The sequence below is a fragment of the Osmerus eperlanus genome, chromosome 9, assembly GCF_963692335.1.
Source record: "Osmerus eperlanus chromosome 9, fOsmEpe2.1, whole genome shotgun sequence".
NCBI classification, from domain to species: Eukaryota; Metazoa; Chordata; class Actinopteri; order Osmeriformes; family Osmeridae; genus Osmerus; species Osmerus eperlanus.
This window is the reverse complement of record NC_085026.1, coordinates 18404192-18425611: the sequence shown is the minus strand read 5'-3', so window position 1 is coordinate 18425611 and position 21420 is coordinate 18404192. Positions and strand designations below refer to the sequence as shown.

The 21420-nt window shown below is 48.8% G+C and overlaps 3 protein-coding genes and 1 long non-coding RNA gene across 7 annotated transcripts; 1 reads left to right on the top strand and 3 right to left on the bottom strand.

Moving 5' to 3' along the window:
• Window positions 1-1586: 1586 nt before the first annotated feature.
• grem1b (gremlin 1b) lies at window positions 1587-4509 on the bottom strand. Its single transcript, XM_062470068.1, has 2 exons — window positions 4042-4509; window positions 1587-2880 (listed from the first exon to the last, which is right to left on the bottom strand). The coding sequence occupies exon 2, from the start codon at window positions 2877-2879 to the stop codon at window positions 2328-2330; it is 552 nt and encodes a 183-aa protein (XP_062326052.1). The 5' UTR covers window position 2880; window positions 4042-4509; the 3' UTR covers window positions 1587-2327.
• A 1850-nt stretch (window positions 4510-6359) lies between these two features.
• On the bottom strand, window positions 6360-15826 carry arhgap11a (Rho GTPase activating protein 11A). Of its 4 annotated transcripts, XM_062469929.1 has the most exons (11): window positions 15335-15826; window positions 14274-14438; window positions 13928-14184; window positions 13659-13822; window positions 13289-13412; window positions 12420-12601; window positions 12182-12308; window positions 9485-9593; window positions 8591-8717; window positions 8311-8491; window positions 6360-8262 (listed from the first exon to the last, which is right to left on the bottom strand). In XM_062469929.1, exons 1-11 carry the CDS (start codon window positions 15467-15469, stop codon window positions 6975-6977), a joined length of 2859 nt encoding a protein of 952 aa, XP_062325913.1. In that variant the 5' UTR covers window positions 15470-15826; the 3' UTR covers window positions 6360-6974. The 4 variants fall into 4 exon arrangements, with proteins under 4 accessions (XP_062325913.1, XP_062325912.1, XP_062325915.1 ...); XM_062469928.1 differs by having other exon boundaries at window positions 6360-8491; XM_062469931.1 differs by lacking the exons at window positions 6360-8262; window positions 8311-8491; window positions 8591-8717 and adding an exon at window positions 13025-13099 and having other exon boundaries at window positions 8962-9593; window positions 12420-12590; window positions 13281-13412; window positions 15335-15823.
• Window positions 15827-16184: 358 nt separating this feature from the next.
• Window positions 16185-19731, bottom strand: actc1b (actin alpha cardiac muscle 1b). The gene is made up of 9 exons (XM_062470020.1): window positions 19629-19731; window positions 18384-18532; window positions 18045-18173; window positions 17809-17919; window positions 17636-17720; window positions 17123-17284; window positions 16837-17028; window positions 16530-16711; window positions 16185-16420 (listed from the first exon to the last, which is right to left on the bottom strand). Exons 2-9 carry the CDS (start codon window positions 18510-18512, stop codon window positions 16277-16279), a joined length of 1134 nt encoding a protein of 377 aa, XP_062326004.1. The 5' UTR covers window positions 18513-18532; window positions 19629-19731; the 3' UTR covers window positions 16185-16276.
• A 203-nt stretch (window positions 19732-19934) lies between these two features.
• On the top strand, window positions 19935-21243 carry LOC134027004 (uncharacterized). Its single transcript, XR_009931403.1, has 3 exons — window positions 19935-19979; window positions 20363-20625; window positions 21052-21243. It is a non-coding gene; the product is annotated as an uncharacterized LOC134027004 (long non-coding RNA).
• Window positions 21244-21420: the final 177 nt, after the last annotated feature.

The following is a 21420-nucleotide window of genomic DNA, read 5'->3' as shown; positions in this document are numbered from 1 at the left end:
AGGGATAAACCTCTAGTATGGCCATATATTATGTTCATCAAAGATGTATTTTATCCCAAAAATATTGTTATTGTCGTTGAGGCTGTATTTTAGTATTTGATTTAGAAGTGTAAGGAAGCTGCATGAAATTGCTGGTTTGGGTGAAAGATTTTTACTGATATCACTAATGCTACATGGTGATAGTTGCTTTATTATAAATTATATTTATCTATACTTAACTTAAAGCAATGATCTGGCTAGGTACAACATGGTCTGTTCATAGATCTACATAGAGCATTTTATACATTGGTTAGTGGAAACTATTGTGCATATGAGTTCAAGCCATAACTGTAGGTTGAAACATCAAGCTACGTACCTTAAAACTGACGGATCCCGCTGAGGGCCACTAATGTTAAATAGTTCCATCATTCAGACTGGCGTATTCTGTTCCATTTACACATGGAAATTCTACTTTCCATATTTTCAGTGTGCCATTAAACTACAAATCATAACATAACAGTTGTAAAGTTTACCTTAAACGTTTTCCTAAATTGAATATGATAATTCAATTAATTTTACTTCCCCATTGTCTCACATATAACTGTTTTATATATTAGTAGCTCCAGGTAAGTGTGTTGTGCTGCAAACCTCACTATGATTCAGTCACCAAAGTCTGACCATGATGAGCGACCTTGACCGGACTCTTTTAAACCTACACACCCATCTTTTCAGCTCAGTAACGATGCAGTATCCAACATAAAATGTTAATTTAAAAGACTCCAGTGATAATCACATTCCTTTGCTTGATGTAAAATCGCACTTAATTTATAATTTAGAACATTGGTTTCTAGATACAAAATTAAAGGCTTGCTTTATGCATTGCGCGCATCAGTGTAACGCCAGTGAGACCGTGGTTGAGCACGAGGTTGATTGGATTGAAAGGTTCGGTTCTTTGAACATCATACACGCGCAGTTCAAGTTTAACCCTTGTGTTATCTTCGGGTCATTCTGACCCATCAGTCATTGTGACCCACCGTCGTATTGCGACAAATTTACCTCATACAAAAACAAAGTGAAGCATTTTTTTTTAACTGTCGGGCTGTCTCAGACCCCCCACATTGGAATGGTTAAAAGAAAATTATTTTTATTTGTTTTTGTATTGGGTAAAATTGGGTAAACACAACAATGGTTCGTTATGAACCTTTGGGTCATGTGACCCGAAGGCAGCACGAGGGTTAACTTGAACTTGAGTTCAAGATTTCCGACCTCAAAATAAGCCGTATATACAATTGCATAATCTTATTTAAAGTTATAAACAAACGGTGAAATAGCGATTCTTGCGGTCTTTCGTCGCGAATGACCGTAGTTTTACAACTAAACAAATCACGGGTTTAAGAAACATAGAAAAGTCTCAGCGAGAGTTTGGCTCCGAGCAAGAAGAGGCCTCATCGCTGGAAAGATGTTTCATGTTGTGTTCCGGATCAGCCTGATGCATAACACACTCATGAACATAGTATTAGCAATTTAAGGAATCATTTAGCCTACTTTACTGTCCACTTACCCATGCACTGATTGTGGCTTGCTTTAACTGACAAAAGTTTACAAAACATTATGTCGATAGTTTATTTTGGCAATTGGACAACCTACGCTTCTTAAAAACTGCATACACAATGTAGACAAAGTATTAGGTTAACATGTTACATATTTAATGTTTCCATCTTCAACATTTTAAACAAACTCTGTACAGCAAACATTTTAACAAATCTTTTATTGTATATATTTATAGAATCAAACTAGCCTATTGGCCTACGTTTACAAAATCTCCACTGAAACTACTGGGTGGTCGAAATTCACAGAAAATATCAATGAAATGTCTTTAGCATCTCATTATCAAATAAGCCCTCCGTCTCCCTAACATTCCACACAGTGGAAACTCAGTACCTCATATAGAAACGTATCAAACCTACATTGTGTGTTTTCGGCTGTTTGTTGTATTGACCCAAAAGAGTAAAATAAGGATCCTGTGAACAGAAATTCAAACGTATTTGGAGGTGAGACAAGGCAATGGACAGCATGTTGTGATCAAGACGTGCACGGTTGCTATAGCCACGAATATAATTCGCTTGATGTGAAATTAGACGGACACAATACGAGATTTGTTCACTAAAGTCCGGTATCAACATTGGACGATGGGTTAGCGGTCCACTGCTATGGCGCTTCATCCCCGTGCGGGTAAATGTGATGTTTGAGGTTTAGCAAATTGATCATTTCCTTGGTTTCAATAGTCTGGTTGATTTATGATCAGGCCAAGACTGACCATTTCAATGAAGACTAATCAGTACCTGTGCCTAGTCCAGGTCTATGGATATACAGCGACACTGCTTCACGCGCTGGATACGCTTCTTCTTGGTGGAAGGCTGCTGGTCTGGACAGTTCAGAGTAAACGTCATGGTGGTAAACCGCTTCGGCTTGCAGAAGGAGCAGGACTGGAAAGCCCCTTCCTCCCTCCGCACATGTCTAGGGATGTAAAACGAGTTACACTGTCCATAGCAGAACCTGTTGATGATGGTGCGGCTGATGCAGCCCTCCTCGTGGATAGTCTGTTTTAGTGGCTGGGTCTTGCACCAGTCCCGTTTCAGATAGCGGCGCTCCGTGACGTGTAACGCTTCCTGGCTGGACTCCAGAACCTCCTCGGCCGGCGCGGCGGAGCTCTTCCCCCGCCCCCGGGAACCCGAGCCCGCCTGCGGTGGCTGGGGTTGCTGCTCCGATTCGTTTGGGTTGCTTTTGTCTGGATGAGGTATGGCGCCTTGTGAGCCTCGGTTCCTTTTGGAATCCACGGGAGATGATAGCAACCCCATGATGAAAACCATACCACAGAGGACACGCGCTGAATTTGCCATCCTTGGAGAAGGAAGAGAACATTCATGATACAACATTTCTAATACAATGCTACGTAGGTCAGTCATTACGCTGCGTAAATACGCATGCTTGTCTCGGCTGTTCGACCTTCATGCAATTGTCCATATAAGACCATTGTATTGACTTACCTAAGCATTATTTACAATGATTAAATAGAAGCAGTAAACAAATATGTATACAAATTCTAGGTGAGATTAAATACTTTAGACATCAATGCAGGCGCAAGCCAAACCGTAACTGATTGAGAGCAGACAAATAATGGCACGAGCCTGTGTAAAGCGTTTGAAGTGATGTAATGTGGTTGTAAACTTAGACCGTCGTGTTCATGTTCATATTAACAGTAAGCAGTGGCGTTGTTAGACATAAAACTGTACTGGGGCACAGGCCCCTATTCATATCCCATATCTTCCAAGCTGTTGCGCACAATGCACTACTAGGCTATAGAAACTCCCCTTGCTTAACCCACTATACAACGGTTTAGGGACGCAAGTTTTATATCAGCTTTGGCAGGGACATCCATAGTTAATGCAAGCCTACAAAAAAATTTTTTGCTTCATGTAATATTGTTTTTATGTTTTAGTAAAAATAAGATGATCGGTAGGCCTATCATTTAGAAACTTTCTTTAGTTTTGTAATGCTTTCTTAGCCTACCTCAATTCTGACTTGTGTGCCGAGTCCGACACCTGGACTTCAGTGTGAGTGCTGCAGTGGCTATTTGGCAAGCTCAGAAGAGCTCGCTGACATGTTTGTGTTTGTGTTTTCAACTGCTTTGATTTTACAAGCTTTGAGATACTGCGTAAATTTTTCCGGGATTATCAACCTAAATTAATGCACTGACTAATAAAGTAAATTGTTAAAACTCAAACTTTAGATTTTATTGGGGCACAGCAGATTTATACTGGTGCACGTGCCCCAGTAAAAAGGGTCTAACGACGCCCCTGACAGTAAGCCTTCGTGTTCATGTTCATATTGACGGTTAAGCCTTCATATTTTGTATAGAATCATCCGATAGGGTAGAGAAAGGTCTACAACAAAATACACTTCTAAAGGATCTAAATGAACTATGATACTATGATAATAATAAAAAAGCACGTTCTTGTTGAAGGTAGGCTAGGAACTGTAAAAACGGTCAAATTCACTCACCTGTCAAAATGTCCACGAGTGAAATGTTCTCTGGTGGGTCTTCTTTCTGAGGTGTCCAGAGGCGCGAGGGTGCTAATGGGATGGACTGTACTGCAATGAAGGCGCGCGGTGATGAGAGTCTGCAGTGGTTAATGATTCCATAGACAGAGGCTGTGGTTGAATACACACTGCAGCAGCGCCGGACTGTCTCTCTTTTAAACGTCTGCCAGCTGAGATGTGCACAACACATCCTTCTACATTATTGGCTGAGCACGATGAAGGGGAAATGAAAACTATCCGCCCCCTCGACACTCCTGAACTCACTTTAGAAAACAGACAACCAGGGGCTAGCCGTGGATCTGGTGGATACGGGATCTTTGCTCTGTTGGGCACACATTGTGGAGTTACATGTCAAAGATAGGCGTAGCCTATATACGTTTTCGTAATAAACGTTTGTTAATAATTTTTATTAAGAAATGCTTATTAAATAGTCTTTCCCAACTTGCCGCCTACATATTACAAGGTAATTCCTAAAAATTGGGCCTACATGTATGGAGCCCGTGACACCTGACTGCTATAATGAGCGTTGTTTCCGTGCTGTTGAAGGATCCAGATTTGAGCTCACAAGCTTCACATGCACAGAAAAGGGGATTTCGGAAATGTTTAGCAATAATTGTTTTACAAAATACATTTCGTAAATAAACAATTTACTTAGGCGTATTTGGACAATCTGGACCATTTATTATTTCCATTTCGCATCACAACCAGCCCCGTGGGACCATGTTAATGAATATCAACTGCCTGAAAACGTTACGTTTATTTAGTTGCAATAGCCTATTGGATACAGCCATTGATTAAAGAAATATATCAAACCTACAAAATAAAATCTGTGTATGACAGAAACGAAAAAGTAAATTAAAGGGATAAAAATGTCACCGCATCTGGTTTGGGGACAAGTCTTTAGACAGGATGGTCAACTGTAAACCTACAGTCCTTAAAGTTGAGCAAAATGTCAAATTTTCTCACAAACAATGCATATCCTTTCACTGAGTTAATGAACGGAATCATTTAAGACCTGCATTTAAAGTCATAGGCTACTTTTAAAGAAACGTGTTAAGAATCCCGACGGCACTGAAGTTTTTAGATCAATTTTTAAGAGAAGCCGAGATATTTTCTCAATTTTTGGAATAAGCATTTGAATTTAGTCATTGGTGTGCGCCTATTTCAAGGAATTGTGTGCGATTCCTGCACAGTGGATATCATAATTTGATGCATTTTATGTTAGCCTATTTTTTTCAAAATCTACAAAGTGAATCGTATAAACTATTCATAATCTGTTTATACTAATGTGCTAGAGGAATGCATTTTTCAATTGGCAAACATTAGGCTCACACATTCTTGGCAAAAGTCATATAAATTAACTTTCTTCCGTAAGGAATCTATGAAAATTGACACTCGGAAAGAAAGCTCCAAGTTTTTGTTGTTGTCAAACAGTAGGTTGCTGTAGCCAATTGACCAATTTTTTTTTTTAAACAAGGATTTGCCGGCTGCACTATAGTAAAATGTTTGGTTTTAGGTTTTAAAGTTTCCTTGTCAACTAGCTTCATGTAGGTTATTTGAACCTACACCTATTTAAAATGAATAGGAAAGTTAAAATATAGTGACCTTGCATGTTAGCTCTAACACCGTATATCCTGCGTATTTCCAGTCAATACCTTGAGTCCTGGATTATTTTTAGGCCCACTGCCCATCTGTTTGGCACATGGTCGCGGTAGCTGTCTAGCCTACAGAATTCACCGCGATGTCAACATGATGCAAAAAAAAGCGCTCCAGACAGACTAACGAACATGTAACTGGTTTTATGCGTAGTCTGCACTGGTAAAGTTCTGTTGTGGTTTAGTAGTGCCTGGACACTGAATCCGTCTGTTCGCTGCAAAAAAACTGTTACATCCAATTCATATCCATTTTATTTCCAGTTGAAACAATTATTATTCAATTATCAATGAGGCATTATGATCATAATACTAAACGCGTTTAATATAGGCCTTCTGAATTGATTTCAACCAAGTAACCAACATTGCGTGACACTTACCTAATGACCTTCTGGCCATGTTGTATCCTTATCAGAAGCAGGGCCACGGCAGTATAGGTCTGATGGTGGAAGGTACTCCACAACCCTGGGCTGAGAAACAGAGCTGCTTCTGAAACAGCAGAACTTGTTTGGACACGACTGAATCTAGGACTCCACCTTGTGGAGGCAAACTGCAACTACAAGTGTTGATTCACCAGAACTCCCAGTTGGTCTGACTGATGCAATAAAGTGAACCCAAATATTTAGAAAATTTGGTATTTATTGGTTTTGGAACAGACATTCAACTTGCAAAAAATTCACTAGAGGTTTTGAAATCAAAGGACAGCAGGACATTTAAGGGAACATCAATACTGTATGAATGTAGATTTATTCATAAACCTACAAAAGGTGCCTTGATCTTTAAAACCCTAACAAAGAAACCAAAACATAGCCCTTGATCAAAAAATTACATTTCGTACTTTTTTTCCCCTGCAAACAGATTTTTATTCTTTTTTTCTAAGACCAAAATAGGAATAAGATAAATACCAATAAATGTAAAACAATTCCAACCATACATCATTTGGCTTGCACTAATATAATAACTACCCAACACTCATTCATTTACACTGATGTGTCACAATGTGCAAAGCTCCTCTCAGACCAACACAAGAGTATCAAACTAGCAGGCGAAGGCACCAGCAGAGGACAGCTACTCATCCAGCCCGGCCAGCACAACCTCTCTGAGAACAGCAACTAGGAATCACAATAAATTAAACCCCTGATACATGAAGAATGAGTCATTGTGAAGGGAGGGTTCAGAGGTCGCCCAGTCAGACTGCGGGACCTGCATAGGTCCCGCTGCAGGTCCCTGCATTTTTTTTTACTACAGATCTATCGGTTTGGTGGCAGAGAGCAGCCTGCCGTCATTCAGCGGTTGCCGTGGGGACCCTCTGTAGCGTGCCTCCTCCCTCCCCAGCTGCTGCAGCGTTGACCCCTGACATCCACCTGCGCTCGTCTTCCTGCAGGGGGCAGCGTCTGCTCTGGAGGGCACCTGGTTGGTGAGGTCTCCCAGCGCCCCAGGCCTGGGCTTTGGGGCCATGGGATTTGGCTTCCTGGGCGGGACTGGAGGTCTGGTGCTGGTGGGGTGCACCCGGTCCTGGGCGACCCAGACACCCATGTCTGGACCCTGGCAGGGCTGGAGCTGAGGCCCAGCTGACACGCTGGCCGCCCTGCCCACCGAGCCTCCCCGCTCCCCCAGCAGGGAGTTGATCCTGCGTACAGACTGGCGCACGGGGGTCCGCTGGAACTTGAGCGGGGAGCGGATCATGGCAGCCTGGGCCTGGGGAGAGTACAGGGTCAGCTTGTTGAAGCGCTGGATGTGTTCCACCACTCGTAGTCTGCGTGTCTCCAGCGTGCCTGGGGAGGCCTGCTGCTGCGGCGGGCTGCGAGCCCCTGGCAGGTCCCCGTCATCAGGCTTGGGTACCAGCAGAGCTTTGGCGGAGGGTAGAGGGCAGTTCCGGTCGTGGAGGAGCCCCAATCCTGAGGCTCTGTAGGGGGTAGACTGGAACCCAGACGAGGCTCTCAGCTGGAAGTGGGCCGGACTCTGGATGTCCAGAGCATCTATCAGCCTGCTGCTGTTCTGCTCCTCTCCAGACTCCTCTTCCACACAGTTCCCAACACCCGCCCTGGCCAGGGGGCCGTCACCAGCCTGCTCTGCAGGACTGCCACCCATCCCAAACTCAAACAGAGCGCTGTCTATGTGCAGGGGCGACAAGCGGACCATCTCCATCTGACCAAAGGTGATGTTCTGGTCATCAGCCAGGGCTCTCTGTGGGGTTGGGAAACCAGAGAAGTCCTTGTTCAGGATCACAACCGTGGGTGTGTAGGGCTGGGGTGGAGGAGGCATTGGCCCAGGACTCAGGCTGGTCTTGGTTGGTTGTTGCCTGGTTCCTCCAGCAGAGGGGCCGTGGTCTGCTAGGACGCCCTGCAGGTCTCTCGCAGACACAGAGAAAGCCCTCCTGATCTGGGGCAGGGTGGGGCCGGTCGGGCCCCGGGCCTCACAGAAGGAGGCCTGCCGCTCCGGGCTCTCTGCCCTGGAGGAGCAGCTCAGCTCCGGGGGCGGGCCAGCTGCAGCGGGGGGCTTGGAGGTGACGATGGCTGGGGGCTTGGAGGTGACGATGGCTGGGGGCTTGGAGGTGACGATGGCTGGGGGCTTGGAGGTGACGATGGCTGGCTCTGAGGAGTAGTAACTGCTCCTCAGACACGCGTTCATGGGGGTGTCGGTGAAGGAGCTGAAGCCCGGGGCGTCCAGGGTGTCCCCGCTCCAGGAGGTCTGCTGGGCGCCACCCTCACACTGCGGGGTGAGGAGGTTGTCCTCCGACTTACTGATGAACCTGGAGCCTGAGGAACACAGAGAGGAGAGTTCACACACCTGACACACAGGACCTGAGACGTGTCAGCCGACCTGGTGCGCTGTACCCAGTCTGCTGAGGTACTCACCCTGGGAGGAGGTCCTGTCCCTGGGCATGGTGGAGCTGAGGGCTGGGTGTCTGGGCGTGGGGACTCTGGGGCAGATGCTGCTGGTTCTCTCCTGCGTGGCCAGTCTCAGGCCGATGCCCTCTGACCCCTGATGCAGCATGACATGAGACATGACACTAAGATGAAGGCTTCTACGTGTTACACCTGCATTAGGGGTAAGTCTTACACTTCCGTCTTGACATTACATGTGTTATAATCTTATTAATTAATTTTATTGAGTTAATCAAATGAGACTAAATTAAATGTAAATGAGTTCAAGGGTAAATATTCTTCAGAGTGTTATTAAGTTAGTAACTCAGAAGAAATTTGATAATGGACTCATGTCTTTGCTCAGTATAAATTTTATTAAGTAGCAAATATACATAAATGACCCACTTCAGCAACATATTTCAAAGTACCCCCAAAAATGTTTAGTTTGGGCAAATATATTTGGTTAAATATATTACATGTCACAAAAGTTAATATTTTAAATCCTAATAAATAGGATTAATTGATAGTTCTAACTTATAAAAACACAGAAGATTTGAGGAATTAAATGCTAAAATGTCCTAAACCCAGATCAACCATCATCAATAAGTAGACCTCTATATAAAGTGCCCAAGTTGCCAACAATTTTACAAATACGCTCAAAGTTAAAAACAATCATGCAAATGATTGTAAAACATACTTGTAAGATTAGAAAATTCTTACAGCACCATAACCAAAGTGCCCCTGTGACCTAGTACTGCAGAATCGCACAGTCTTGCATATCAACGATTCATTCTGATTAATACGGTTAAAGCGCAGTGAGGCTGTAGTGACCTTCAGCTCAGAAAGCTAACCCAGGTGAGCTCAGTAGAGGCTGGCTGCACTTACAGTCTCTCGGCTGCTCCGCCCCAAACTGAAGCGCAGGCGGAGGGATTTGCGGACTGCCTCTTTCTTAGTGACTTTGGGAGAAAAGCAACCAGCTTTCCCGGACTCCACTCTGGAAGACAAACACACGACTGGTGACTCAGCAAGCGCTGGAGCAGAGGGGGTGTGTTGGGGTCTGGCAGAGGGGGAGCAGAGGGGGAGCAGAGGGGGAGCAGAGGGGGAGCAGAGGGGGTGTGTTGGGGTCTGGCGGAGGGGGAGCAGAGGGGGAGCAGAGGGGGAGCAGAGGGGGAGCAGAGGGGGTGTGTTGGGGTCTGGCGGAGGGGGAGCAGAGGGGGAGCAGAGGGGGAGCAGAGGGGGAGCAGAGGGGGAGCAGAGGGGGAGCAGAGGGGGTGTGTTGGGGTCTGGCAGAGGGGGAGCAGAGGGGGAGCAGAGGGGGAGCAGAGGGGGAGCAGAGGGGGAGCAGAGGGGGAGCAGAGGGGGTGTGTTGGGGTCTGGCAGAGGGGGAGCAGAGGGGGAGCAGAGGGGGAGCAGAGGGGGAGCAGAGGGGGAGCAGAGGGGGTGTGTTGGGGTCTGGCGGAGGGGGAGCAGAGGGGGAGCAGAGGGGGAGCAGAGGGGGAGCAGAGGGGGAGCAGAGGGGGAGCAGAGGGGGTGTGTTGGGGTCTGGCAGAGGGGGAGCAGAGGGGGAGCAGAGGGGGAGCAGAGGGGGAGCAGAGGGGGAGCAGAGGGGGAGCAGAGGGGGTGTGTTGGGGTCTGGCAGAGGGGGAGCAGAGGGGGAGCAGAGGGGGAGCAGAGGGGGAGCAGAGGGGGAGCAGAGGGGGTGTGTTGGGGTCTGGCAGAGGGGGAGCAGAGGGGGAGCAGAGGGGGAGCAGAGGGGGAGCAGAGGGGGAGCAGAGGGGGTGTGTTGGGGTCTGGCAGAGGGGGAGCAGAGGGGGAGCAGAGGGGGAGCAGAGGGGGAGCAGAGGGGGAGCAGAGGGGGAGCAGAGGGGGAGCAGAGGGGGTGTGTTGGGGTCTGGCAGAGGGGGAGCAGAGGGGGAGCAGAGGGGGAGCAGAGGGGGAGCAGAGGGGGAGCAGAGGGGGTGCAGAGGGGGAGCAGAGGGGGAGCAGAGGGGGAGCAGAGGGGGTGTGTTGGGGTCTGGCAGAGGGGGAGCAGAGGGGGAGCAGAGGGGGTGTGTTGGGGTCTGGCGGAGGGGGAGCAGAGGGGGAGCAGAGGGGGAGCAGAGGGGGAGCAGAGGGGGAGCAGAGGGGGAGCAGAGGGGGTGTGTTGGGGTCTGGCAGAGGGGGAGCAGAGGGGGAGCAGAGGGGGAGCAGAGGGGGAGCAGAGGGGGAGCAGAGGGGGTGTGTTGGGGTCTGGCAGAGGGGGAGCAGAGGGGGAGCAGAGGGGGAGCAGAGGGGGAGCAGAGGGGGAGCAGAGGGGGTGTGTTGGGGTCTGGCGGAGGGGGAGCAGAGGGGGAGCAGAGGGGGAGCAGAGGGGGAGCAGAGGGGGAGCAGAGGGGGAGCAGAGGGGGAGCAGAGGGGGAGCAGAGGGGGTGTGTTGGGGTCTGGCAGAGGGGGAGCAGAGGGGGAGCAGAGGGGGAGCAGAGGGGGAGCAGAGGGGGAGCAGAGGGGGAGCAGAGGGGGAGCAGAGGGGGTGTGTTGGGGTCTGGCAGAGGGGGAGCAGAGGGGGAGCAGAGGGGGAGCAGAGGGGGAGCAGAGGGGGTGTGTTGGGGTCTGGCAGAGGGGGAGCAGAGGGGGAGCAGAGGGGGAGCAGAGGGGGAGCAGAGGGGGAGCAGAGGGGGAGCAGAGGGGGAGCAGAGGGGGTGTGTTGGGGTCTGGCAGAGGGGGAGCAGAGGGGGAGCAGAGGGGGAGCAGAGGGGGAGCAGAGGGGGAGCAGAGGGGGAGCAGAGGGGGAGCAGAGGGGGTGTGTTGGGGTCTGGCAGAGGGGGAGCAGAGGGGGAGCAGAGGGGGAGCAGAGGGGGAGCAGAGGGGGAGCAGAGGGGGTGTGTTGGGGTCTGGCGGAGGGGGAGCAGAGGGGGAGCAGAGGGGGAGCAGAGGGGGAGCAGAGGGGGTGTGTTGGGGTCTGGCGGAGGGGGAGCAGAGGGGGAGCAGAGGGGGAGCAGAGGGGGAGCAGAGGGGGTGTGTTGGGGTCTGGCAGAGGGGGAGCAGAGGGGGAGCAGAGGGGGAGCAGAGGGGGTGTGTTGGGGTCTGGCAGAGGGGGAGCAGAGGGGGAGCAGAGGGGGAGCAGAGGGGGAGCAGAGGGGGAGCAGAGGGGGAGCAGAGGGGGTGTGTTGGGGTCTGGCAGAGGGGGAGCAGAGGGGGAGCAGAGGGGGAGCAGAGGGGGAGCAGAGGGGGAGCAGAGGGGGTGTGTTGGGGTCTGGCAGAGGGGGAGCAGAGGGGGAGCAGAGGGGGAGCAGAGGGGGAGCAGAGGGGGAGCAGAGGGGGAGCAGAGGGGGTGTGTTGGGGTCTGGCAGAGGGGGAGCAGAGGGGGAGCAGAGGGGGTGTGTTGGGGTCTGGCAGAGGGGGAGCAGAGGGGGAGCAGAGGGGGAGCAGAGGGGGAGCAGAGGGGGAGCAGAGGGGGAGCAGAGGGGGAGCAGAGGGGGTGTGTTGGGGTCTGGCAGAGGGGGAGCAGAGGGGGAGCAGAGGGGGAGCAGAGGGGGAGCAGAGGGGGAGCAGAGGGGGAGCAGAGGGGGTGTGTTGGGGTCTGGCGGAGGTGGCGCTACGTACCGGCTGACAGCATGTCTGTTACTCAGCCTCCTGCTCCTCCTCCGCCCAGAGCTAGCTGCCTGCCGATTGGCTGGCCCAGCTGAAGCCAGAGGATTCTGGGAAGTATTCATGGTCGATACACTGGGATCTGAAGATGAAAACAGGAACAAGGGAAACGTCTGAGAAACAAACCCCAGCAGAAGACAAGATGGAAGCAGTAACAGTGATCTTATCCAGCTCAGATAAGGTCCAGCTCTACCTGGAGCAGGAGTGGATACGCCCCCAAACAGAGCGTTGGGCAGTAACTCTATACCCAGAGTCTTTTTGATGGATCTCCGCTTCTTGCTGGAGAAGCCATAGCTGTGGCCAGCCTCCAGCGGGAGCTTTCGTTTGATGTTTGGCGTCATGATCACAGGGGTGGTGGAGAAGACTGGGGACAGGGTTTAGGATCAGAGGCAGGGATTAGGCAGGACCCCCAGAAACTCATTGGAAAATCATTCAGAACCAAATTCATTGAAGTCATGAGCACGGATTCTCAGGATTTGTAATTAAGGAAAGGATTAGTCAATGACAAGCATCACAGGCAGAAGAGCAGTCTCCTATGAAGCATCACAGGCACCTTCATTCAAATAGCCAGAGAAAACATTTTTACTGGCACAAACGGGTACATCTGTACTGCGACAAAAATCTAAAAGCACATAAAGCCAATCAGAAGAGATTAAAAGTGGGGTTGCATTTCTCTGTGAAAGTCAAGCAGCTGATCATGATGCAAGTCTGATGGAATGAATGGTCTTGGTGGTTTTCCTGCTCTAACAGCTCCCGAGAGGCAACAGTAGGCAGGCGGTAGCTAACCTGGATACCTACCACATCTGTCTGACTGCGGGCTGGGAGTGGGGGTTCTACTAGTTTTTAACTTATTCAGAGCTCCACTGACCATATCTGCAACACGAGAGCAAACCAGAACATTCACATTCAACTAAACTGCCTTCATGCTGTGTAGATCCTCCCACACTATAGCCAACACACACATTCTCCAGAACTGTAAGAATAACCTCTCATTGTGGCAGGTAAGCCACCGGGAACACATCTTCCTCTACATGGACAGCAGGTGGAACCTCACCTCCCAAGCTTCGTCTGCGTCTCCTCTTCATCCCTGAGGAGTCCAGCTCCTCAGGTTCCTCAAGGGAGGGAGAGAGAAGCTCACCGCCCAGCATGGCCGGAACCTTCTCCATCAGAAACCCTGGAACCACCCCTACCAGACACACACACACCTGAGCCCTGAGCGGTGACCAACATGCAGTTTAGCCAAAATTATCTCAACCCAATTGAAATTGCATTGACCTTTAGATCTGTAGATGTACTAAGTAAAGTTACAGCTCTAACGGCTTACTTCCATAAACATTGGAAACGCTAGAACACTAAGAAAGGCAAACATGACGTCATTCACAAATCAGTAAAAGGTTATTTTGCTGCTCAACAACAAGAGGTAGCTCAGTACCAACGTCCTGGGCATTCTCTATCAGGCAGAGCACCACGGCAGCCTGCAGCCTGAGCCGCTTCTCTGTGTTGGCGTTCATCTTCTCAGTCCCGTCTCCTGCATGCAGAAGGTTGGGAGCCAGAATCACAGACAGATTGCTGCTGTCCATCTTGTTGGCTGCACTCCTGGAGACAGAGATGAACACAGAAAATGAGCACCTATCTCAGCTAAATGAGCACCTAAAAGCGACGGTTCCATTAGTCAGTAAAGAAGAAAGGGGGAGGATGTACCTCTGAGAAACATCGTAGAGGAAGCTGAAGAAGTATCGCAGCAGGCTGAGGTTCCTGTGGGGCAGCACGCAGGACAGCAGCAGCGTGGCAGAGGACCGGTCCTCCGCACTGGACAGCTGCTGGGCCCGGAGGAAGGACTCCTGCAGCTCCGCCGGCAACACCGGCTCCGGAAGCTCCCGGAAGAACTGCTTAACCAGGCCAGCCACGTCGCAAGGCAGCGCGGTGGAGAGGCACTCCTCACCCAGATCCAGCTTTGCCTGGGGAGACAATGGAGCCTGTGTTGGACCATTCCCAGAGTCAAGGTCCCCCCCTATTGAAAGCAAGGTCAACCTCAGCCACCACTCACCCGCAGGGCTTTCAGACGAACAATGGAGCCCGATTTTCTAAACAGGCCTTCTGTGTCTATGTGCTCCTGGAGAGTGGAGCAGGCGTCCACCAGAAAGCAGGGGACCTCCCCATACACAACCTTACGCTGCGGCAGACTCTCCAATGGTACCCCAAACACTTTCACCTGAGAACAAAACAACATGTTTCCATTCAAGGTTTGTTTGAAGAGGAGCTATACATTTTTCTCGACTATTAACTCCCTTATAATCTAATTATGAAGCAAATCAATCACATTTCTGCACATGGTTTCAGGAGATTCTAGTCTTCACATGATTCCTGCTCCCCCCCAGTAGCAGATTTGCCCTCAAACCATCTTGTGACAGTTCTGCATTCCACTGTTGGATTCAACTGTCTCACCTGATCTACAAAGGTCAAACATTCCTGTGTTTTAGAGGGAAAATTCACTGTACATTTGAAAAACAACAGCCTGGATGACTAGCCTCGTGTTTCAGTTTAGAAACACCTCTGTCTACAGCTGGCAAGTGGAAAACTCATTACAAAACTTCAATTGTGTACTGTCTAGCTCAAGTTAAATTGAATTACCTGTAGCGAATATAACGACTGCTTCTGAATAGTGGCATGGAAATAGTTGAAAAAGAGTCCATTACCTCATAGCAAAGGTTTACGTATTAATAAAGTATTGGCCTTTTTCTTTGCAATATTTGACTTAATCCCGGACATATAAAGTTTGAAATATAGCTCTAGTTTAGCTACTGCGATCTCAAAGTAACAATCGTGAAGCTGTTGAAAAAAACTTGGATTGCTACACTAACAATGGGTGACAATTTCTTGCTCTAACAATGGGGGTTTAAAGTGTGACGGATATATGTAAATGAGTTGTTCGTTAACCAACAAGTCCCAAACAATGCGTTATTCACACCGTTCAGTTCAACAGCTGTCGTCTGGGTCGTAAAATTCTCCGTCTCAAATCAGACTACTCTTGATAAAGCAGTATAGCGAACAAGAAAAAAAAAATCTAATACAAAACAAGTCAGAAGATTGACACGTAATAACACGTACCGAGTAGCCATCGTTAGCTGTCATCTTGCAGCCGCTTGCTTTGTTTTTGTTCCAGTTTTTTGTCTTTATCCCAAATGCCGTCCGAAGGTGTTGAACCGCAGCCAGACGCAACACATTTCTTTCCATGATCTTCATTTTCACTTGACTGTTACTTTTAACCGTGCATTAGTAATCTAACGCTACCTAAGTCCTGGAAACGTTCAGCAATCTGTATTCAGAACACCACTGTCTGAAGTTAGCTGGCTACTTTAGCGATACGATGCCCCCCCCCCGTCATCAAACCTCACTTCCTTTTTGTTTAGCTAATCTCTTTCTACTGTATATCAACCATTATCACAACCGTCTGCTCTTTCCAAACAAGCTTACATACCAAAACCTTTTGTCTACATGTCTTCTAAAAGAACCCTAACGTGCTAGGCTGCTAGCATGCTAACTGCATGACTCTGCTTCTGAACTAGACTTAACATTTCCGCTCCTCTTTCAAACGGCAGCGCTGCCGCACGCTGCGCTGTGATTGGCTAGACGACATTCAAATTCTTCACCGCAGAGGAAATGCTCTCTACCGCCCCTGGCGGCTGGCCACACCACTACAACTACAGGACTGGAAACATGCTTGGTTACTCAACACAGGAAACTAGTTTGATAGATGTTCAAAACTGTCCCTGGTACAAACCAAGACAGGACAGATGAAGACGACGATAAATTGACAATTTATATTTTTGAATAGTGACACTTATTCTATTCAATGCTGCATGTCAAAAGGTTGTAATGGCCATAAAGTGAACCTTTATTTTTTTGAAGCATGTTTACTTCTAAACACTACTATTCACTAAAAAGAATACATCACAAATTTACTGTCACAAGGATTTCTTTTTATTACAACAGTACATGTATATACAGTAAAGTAAGCAGTACAAATGTGGTATGGGTGAGATGAGATGTTTAGAAGCACTTCCTGTGGACGATGGAGGGGCCTGCCTCGTCGTACTCCTGCTTGCTGATCCACATCTGCTGGAAGGTGGACAGAGAGGCCAGGATGGAGCCTCCGATCCAGACAGAGTACTTACGCTCGGGGGGAGCGATGATCTGCAAAGCACAGACTCACGTCAGCACAGTGTACACATCAGGCCGTCGTAGGGTTAGCCTGCTTTCCCTGTGACATGTCAACCAGGTGAACTCATTGATCTAGCCTCACCTTGATCTTCATGGTGGAGGGGGCCAGGGCTGTGATCTCCTTCTGCATGCGGTCAGCAATACCGGGGTACATGGTGGTACCACCAGACAGCACATTGTTGGCGTACAGGTCCTTACGGATGTCAATGTCACACTTCATGATGCTGTTGTAGGCTGTCTCATGGATACCGGCAGACTCCATACCTGGTGAGCAACATCAGAGCAGCTCGGGTGAGCAACATCACAGCAGCTCAGAACTGACACCATGGAGCAATACACGTGTCAGATAAACCCTGAACTCTGACAGGAAGCCAGTAGGTGAGACTCACCGATGAAGGAAGGCTGGAACAGGGTCTCGGGGCAGCGGAAACGCTCGTTACCGATGGTGATGACCTGGCCGTCAGGAAGCTCGTAGCTCTTCTCCAGGGAGGAGGAGGAGGCGGCGGTGGCCATCTCATTCTCAAAGTCCAGAGCCACGTAGCACAGCTTCTCCTTGATGTCACGCACGATCTCACGCTCGGCTGGGGGGAGGAGTTCAGGTGGTGAGGAGAGGGAGTTCAACACACACACAGCAAGGACGTTTTGACACAGTTATCTTTTGTTCAACGTCCTCACCAGTTGTGACAAAAGAGTAGCCACGCTCAGTCAGGATCTTCATCAGGTAGTCAGTCAGGTCGCGACCGGCCAGATCCAGACGCATGATGGCGTGGGGCAGGGCGTAGCCCTCATAGATGGGGACGTTGTGGGTCACACCATCACCGGAGTCCAGCACGATACCTGTAGGGGGCAGGCAAGGACCAGGGTCAGACACACACGTCTCCTGCTAGAGTTACGACCAGCTGCCATTGTGGAAATCCTTCCAAACATTTGTCAGATCATAAAAGAACAATGCTGCTGACATCAATGGAGCCAGACACATCACGTACGCTGCCAAAGAGGGATTAACACTCGTCCTCGACAACGAGAGTGAGAATCATGTAGCTTAAACTGTCAACACTAGTATTACACATTTTTTACACCAAGCTATTCTGGGTCCATTATATATGACTGAATGTATTTTTTGTTTGTAGTTTTCATATATAGTTATTGCTGTAGCTAAAGAGCCAGCTGGAGAGGTGTGCTGCTCACCGGTGGTACGGCCAGAGGCGTACAGGGACAGCACAGCCTGGATGGCCACGTACATGGCGGGGACATTGAAGGTCTCAAACATGATCTGAAGGAGAGAGGAACACGAGCGGGTTACCTCTAGTCCAGCAGCTTCATAAACAAACAGGATTTGAAGTGAAAACAGTTCTGGGTACCTGGGTCATCTTCTCCCTGTTGGCCTTGGGGTTGAGGGGGGCCTCTGTGAGCAGGGTGGGGTGCTCCTCGGGTGCCACACGCAGCTCGTTGTAGAAGGTGTGGTGCCAGATCTGACCAGGAGAGGAAACGCACACATCAGAACAGGAACACACTGTCCCAGCCGTGCTGACAGGGTTAAGGATGGAGGTGATGTGACAGTAGATTCCCTCTGGGTCACATGACAGTAGAGACCCACCTTCTCCATATCGTCCCAGTTGGTGATGATGCCATGCTCGATGGGGTACTTCAGGGTCAGGATACCCCTCTTGCTCTGGGCCTCGTCTCCTACGTAGCTGTCCTTCTGACCCATACCCACCATCACACCCTGGGGGAGAGAGGGGAGAGCTTAGCAACGCAGGAAACACCCAGCACTGTCACAACCCACACACAGTCCAATCACAGCACTGTCACAACCCACACACAGTCCAATCACAGCACAGTCACAACCCACACACAGTCCAATCACAGAGCAGCTGTCAGACATGTTTGGTGTGCTGATGGGTGCGTGGTGTTCCCCGGGGGAGGCGGAGGGTACCTGATGGCGGGGCCTTCCAACAATGGAAGGGAAGACAGCGCGGGGCGCGTCATCCCCTGCAAAGCCAGCCTTGACCAAGCCAGAGCCGTTGTCGCACACAAGGGCGGTAGTCTCGTCGTCGTCACACATGGCTGGGCTTCACTGGTGGTCTATGGGTGATGGGGGAGGAAGGGAGAAAGGGAGGGAGGGAGTGAGAAGGGAGCAGCTGTCTAAGCCATTCCTGCCATAGACAGCATAGCAGGAGCGCCAACCATAACTGAACAAAACCAGATACGTTAACACTTTTGGAATAACAAGAACCAGAATCTTTGCTTTTGAGGAAATATTGTCTTCTTAAAGTTAATATTTTCTCTGTCGATCAGCTGTTTGGAAAATGCCATCAACAGCACACATACCTTAGCGTGTATCTTAAATACCCACTACAGTCTCTACAGACTGCTGATGAATCTGGGGTGTGACTTTATTTTGGTCCCAACTACTTGGTCCCAACTTCATCTACTGATACTGTATCTCCATGTTCAGAAGAGTTCCTGGGACATTCAGGGGCTGCCGAAGGTAGCGCCAAAGAGGGGCATACCAGTGTCAGCAGGCAAGATCCTCCATCTATTTTAAGCTCCCAACTCCCTCTGCTCCCAAACACGGCGAAGCATGAGCCACGCGGGCCTGTGTAGCCCCTATCTGAAGCTGCTTCAGGTCTGGATGAGCCAGGAAGCAGAAACCTGCTCTGGGCACATTGTGACACCACTGATCACCGCTCGGCTCCTTTCTCCCTACAACTGTAATGGCTTCATTCATTCGACAGCGTTCAGTATAGTCCTAATGGTCTTGACACGATTTAATATTTTAAAACGATGAACAATATACAGTTAATTGTGACGTATTTTAGGTGTTTACAGATTGCGTACATCCTTAAAATGTGCTTCAAATCGCATCAGTCTCAAAAGGGGCTTATCCTGTCGCTCAGCAGTGAAAAACAACAAACAAAAACACTTGTCATCTATCATTTCCACTTAACAGTTTGAAGTGTATTCTCTTACTTTACTGTTAAATACTAAAGTATACATTTACAGTATTAAGCCCAGTATTTTAGTCCAGTTTAAAACAACACTGCCCAGTTTCAGTGACTATCTTTGCTAGATCAAGACACTTTTCAAAGAACAACTTAAACATGAACAAACATAAACAAACATACACTCAAAGAACTCCTGACATCCTGTAAAGAAACAAGCTGTGAAAAGCACTCACCAAGTTGTATCACTAGACAGATGCTTCCACTGGGACAGAGGACCACGGTGAGAGGAGTCCTTAAATAAGACCTGGCTCTCTGGCCTGGAGGAGGGGCTAGCGACCTGGCTCTCTGGCCTGGAGGAGGGGCTAGCGACCTGGCTCTCTGGCCTGGAGGAGGGGCTAGGGACCTGGCTCTCTGGCCTGGAGGAGGGGCTAGCGACCTGGCTCTCTGGCCTGGAGGAAGGGCTAGGGACTGGCTCTCTGGCCTGGAGGAGGGGCTAGGGGTTCAACCAAGTCCAAATAAGAACCGTTAGCACAAAAAAACAACAACCAGGAAGAACATAGTACATTCATCTGACCAGGTTGGAGGTAACCCAAAATGGAAATACTTGTAAATGCCAAACTGAGCGGTTAAGTTGTAGGATGTGAGGGAGGGAGGGGATGGAGGATTACAGATGTTGATGCAATACTGATTTTGACAAAAGTTATATTCTTTACTTTTTAACAAAAATGTTTATACTTTGGGCTGATAAAACATGTGTGAAAATGTGAAATCTTTATAAACAGCTTGATGTAAATCAGTAGAGCATCAGTCAGTGTAAACATAAAAAGTAAAAAGGTAATGTGTCATATTAAGTTATCAGATAACTTCAATTATCAGTTTTTCTCAGCTACAGTGGCTTGTTGTTAAATGCAAAGGGTAGTCAATCACAGACTTAGGATGGGGGAATATTACATCCAGTGTTTTTCAGGTAGGTGCCCCTCGTACCCCCTGCATGAGGCCCAGACGGGGGGGGGGGTAACAGTGGACTGCTTCTGGTTACGTAGCTGAGATCCACTCTGGGCTGCAGACACCAGGACACTGTATATGGGAGCTGAGCTGAGCTGAGCCTCTAAACCAGGAACAGCTGAGGGCGATGCCAGCGACGTCCTCTCTCTCAGCCGGCTGTCTGATTGGCCCACTGGTTGCACAGCTCAGCCCTGATTGGCCCAGCTGTCTCCTTTTAGGGTCATGGTGAGTAACAGGTGGTGTGAATGGGCATCCAGAGAGGTTTTGTGGTGTTCAGCTTGCAAATGGAGCTCCATGATTGTCCTAACTCCAGCCCCCAATATTTTTCTCAGTATTCCTTAAGTGGAAACGCATTCATCCTCTCATCAAACTCATTAAGTTTGATTTCTCACAGACTGATTGATGTCTCTCTCTAGGTTATCTTGTATGCAGTCTGATCTTATTGTACATGAACATGGTTTAACATGATACATATATATCTGAGTGTGATAGTCTGAAGGGATGTAAGGGAAGTGGGCCGGACCGTACAGTACACTGCGTTTCCTCTCTGTGGTGACTGGCAGGATACATCACGTCCCCAGAACAGACCTCTCCTCTCAGCCAGGCTCTGCAGCTGCCTATATATAGATGTTTTTCTCTCTATCTCCACAGATAGGTGCTGGATGAGAGGGCTGTGGAATCATTACAGTCCAATCATGTCTAAGTACCAGCCAAGGCATTTTACAAAATTTAATCACATATGCGTACCGCCTATTTCTTCAATGCGATTAGTAAATCTATAAAATGTGCTACATATTTACATATACATTGTTTGTGGATCGTTCTTTCGGTGGTGTAGTTTATGGTACGGGATACCCATCGATGACATTGTTTTATCATGGACTCAGGAAACTGTTGACGTGTGATAATACACTTGGGATATGATTCCACAGAGAATATAATTTTGATAGATTCAATCCTTTTGAGCAATAAAGGGATTACTTATATGTAGTATAAGTAATCGTTGAATATGACTAGTTT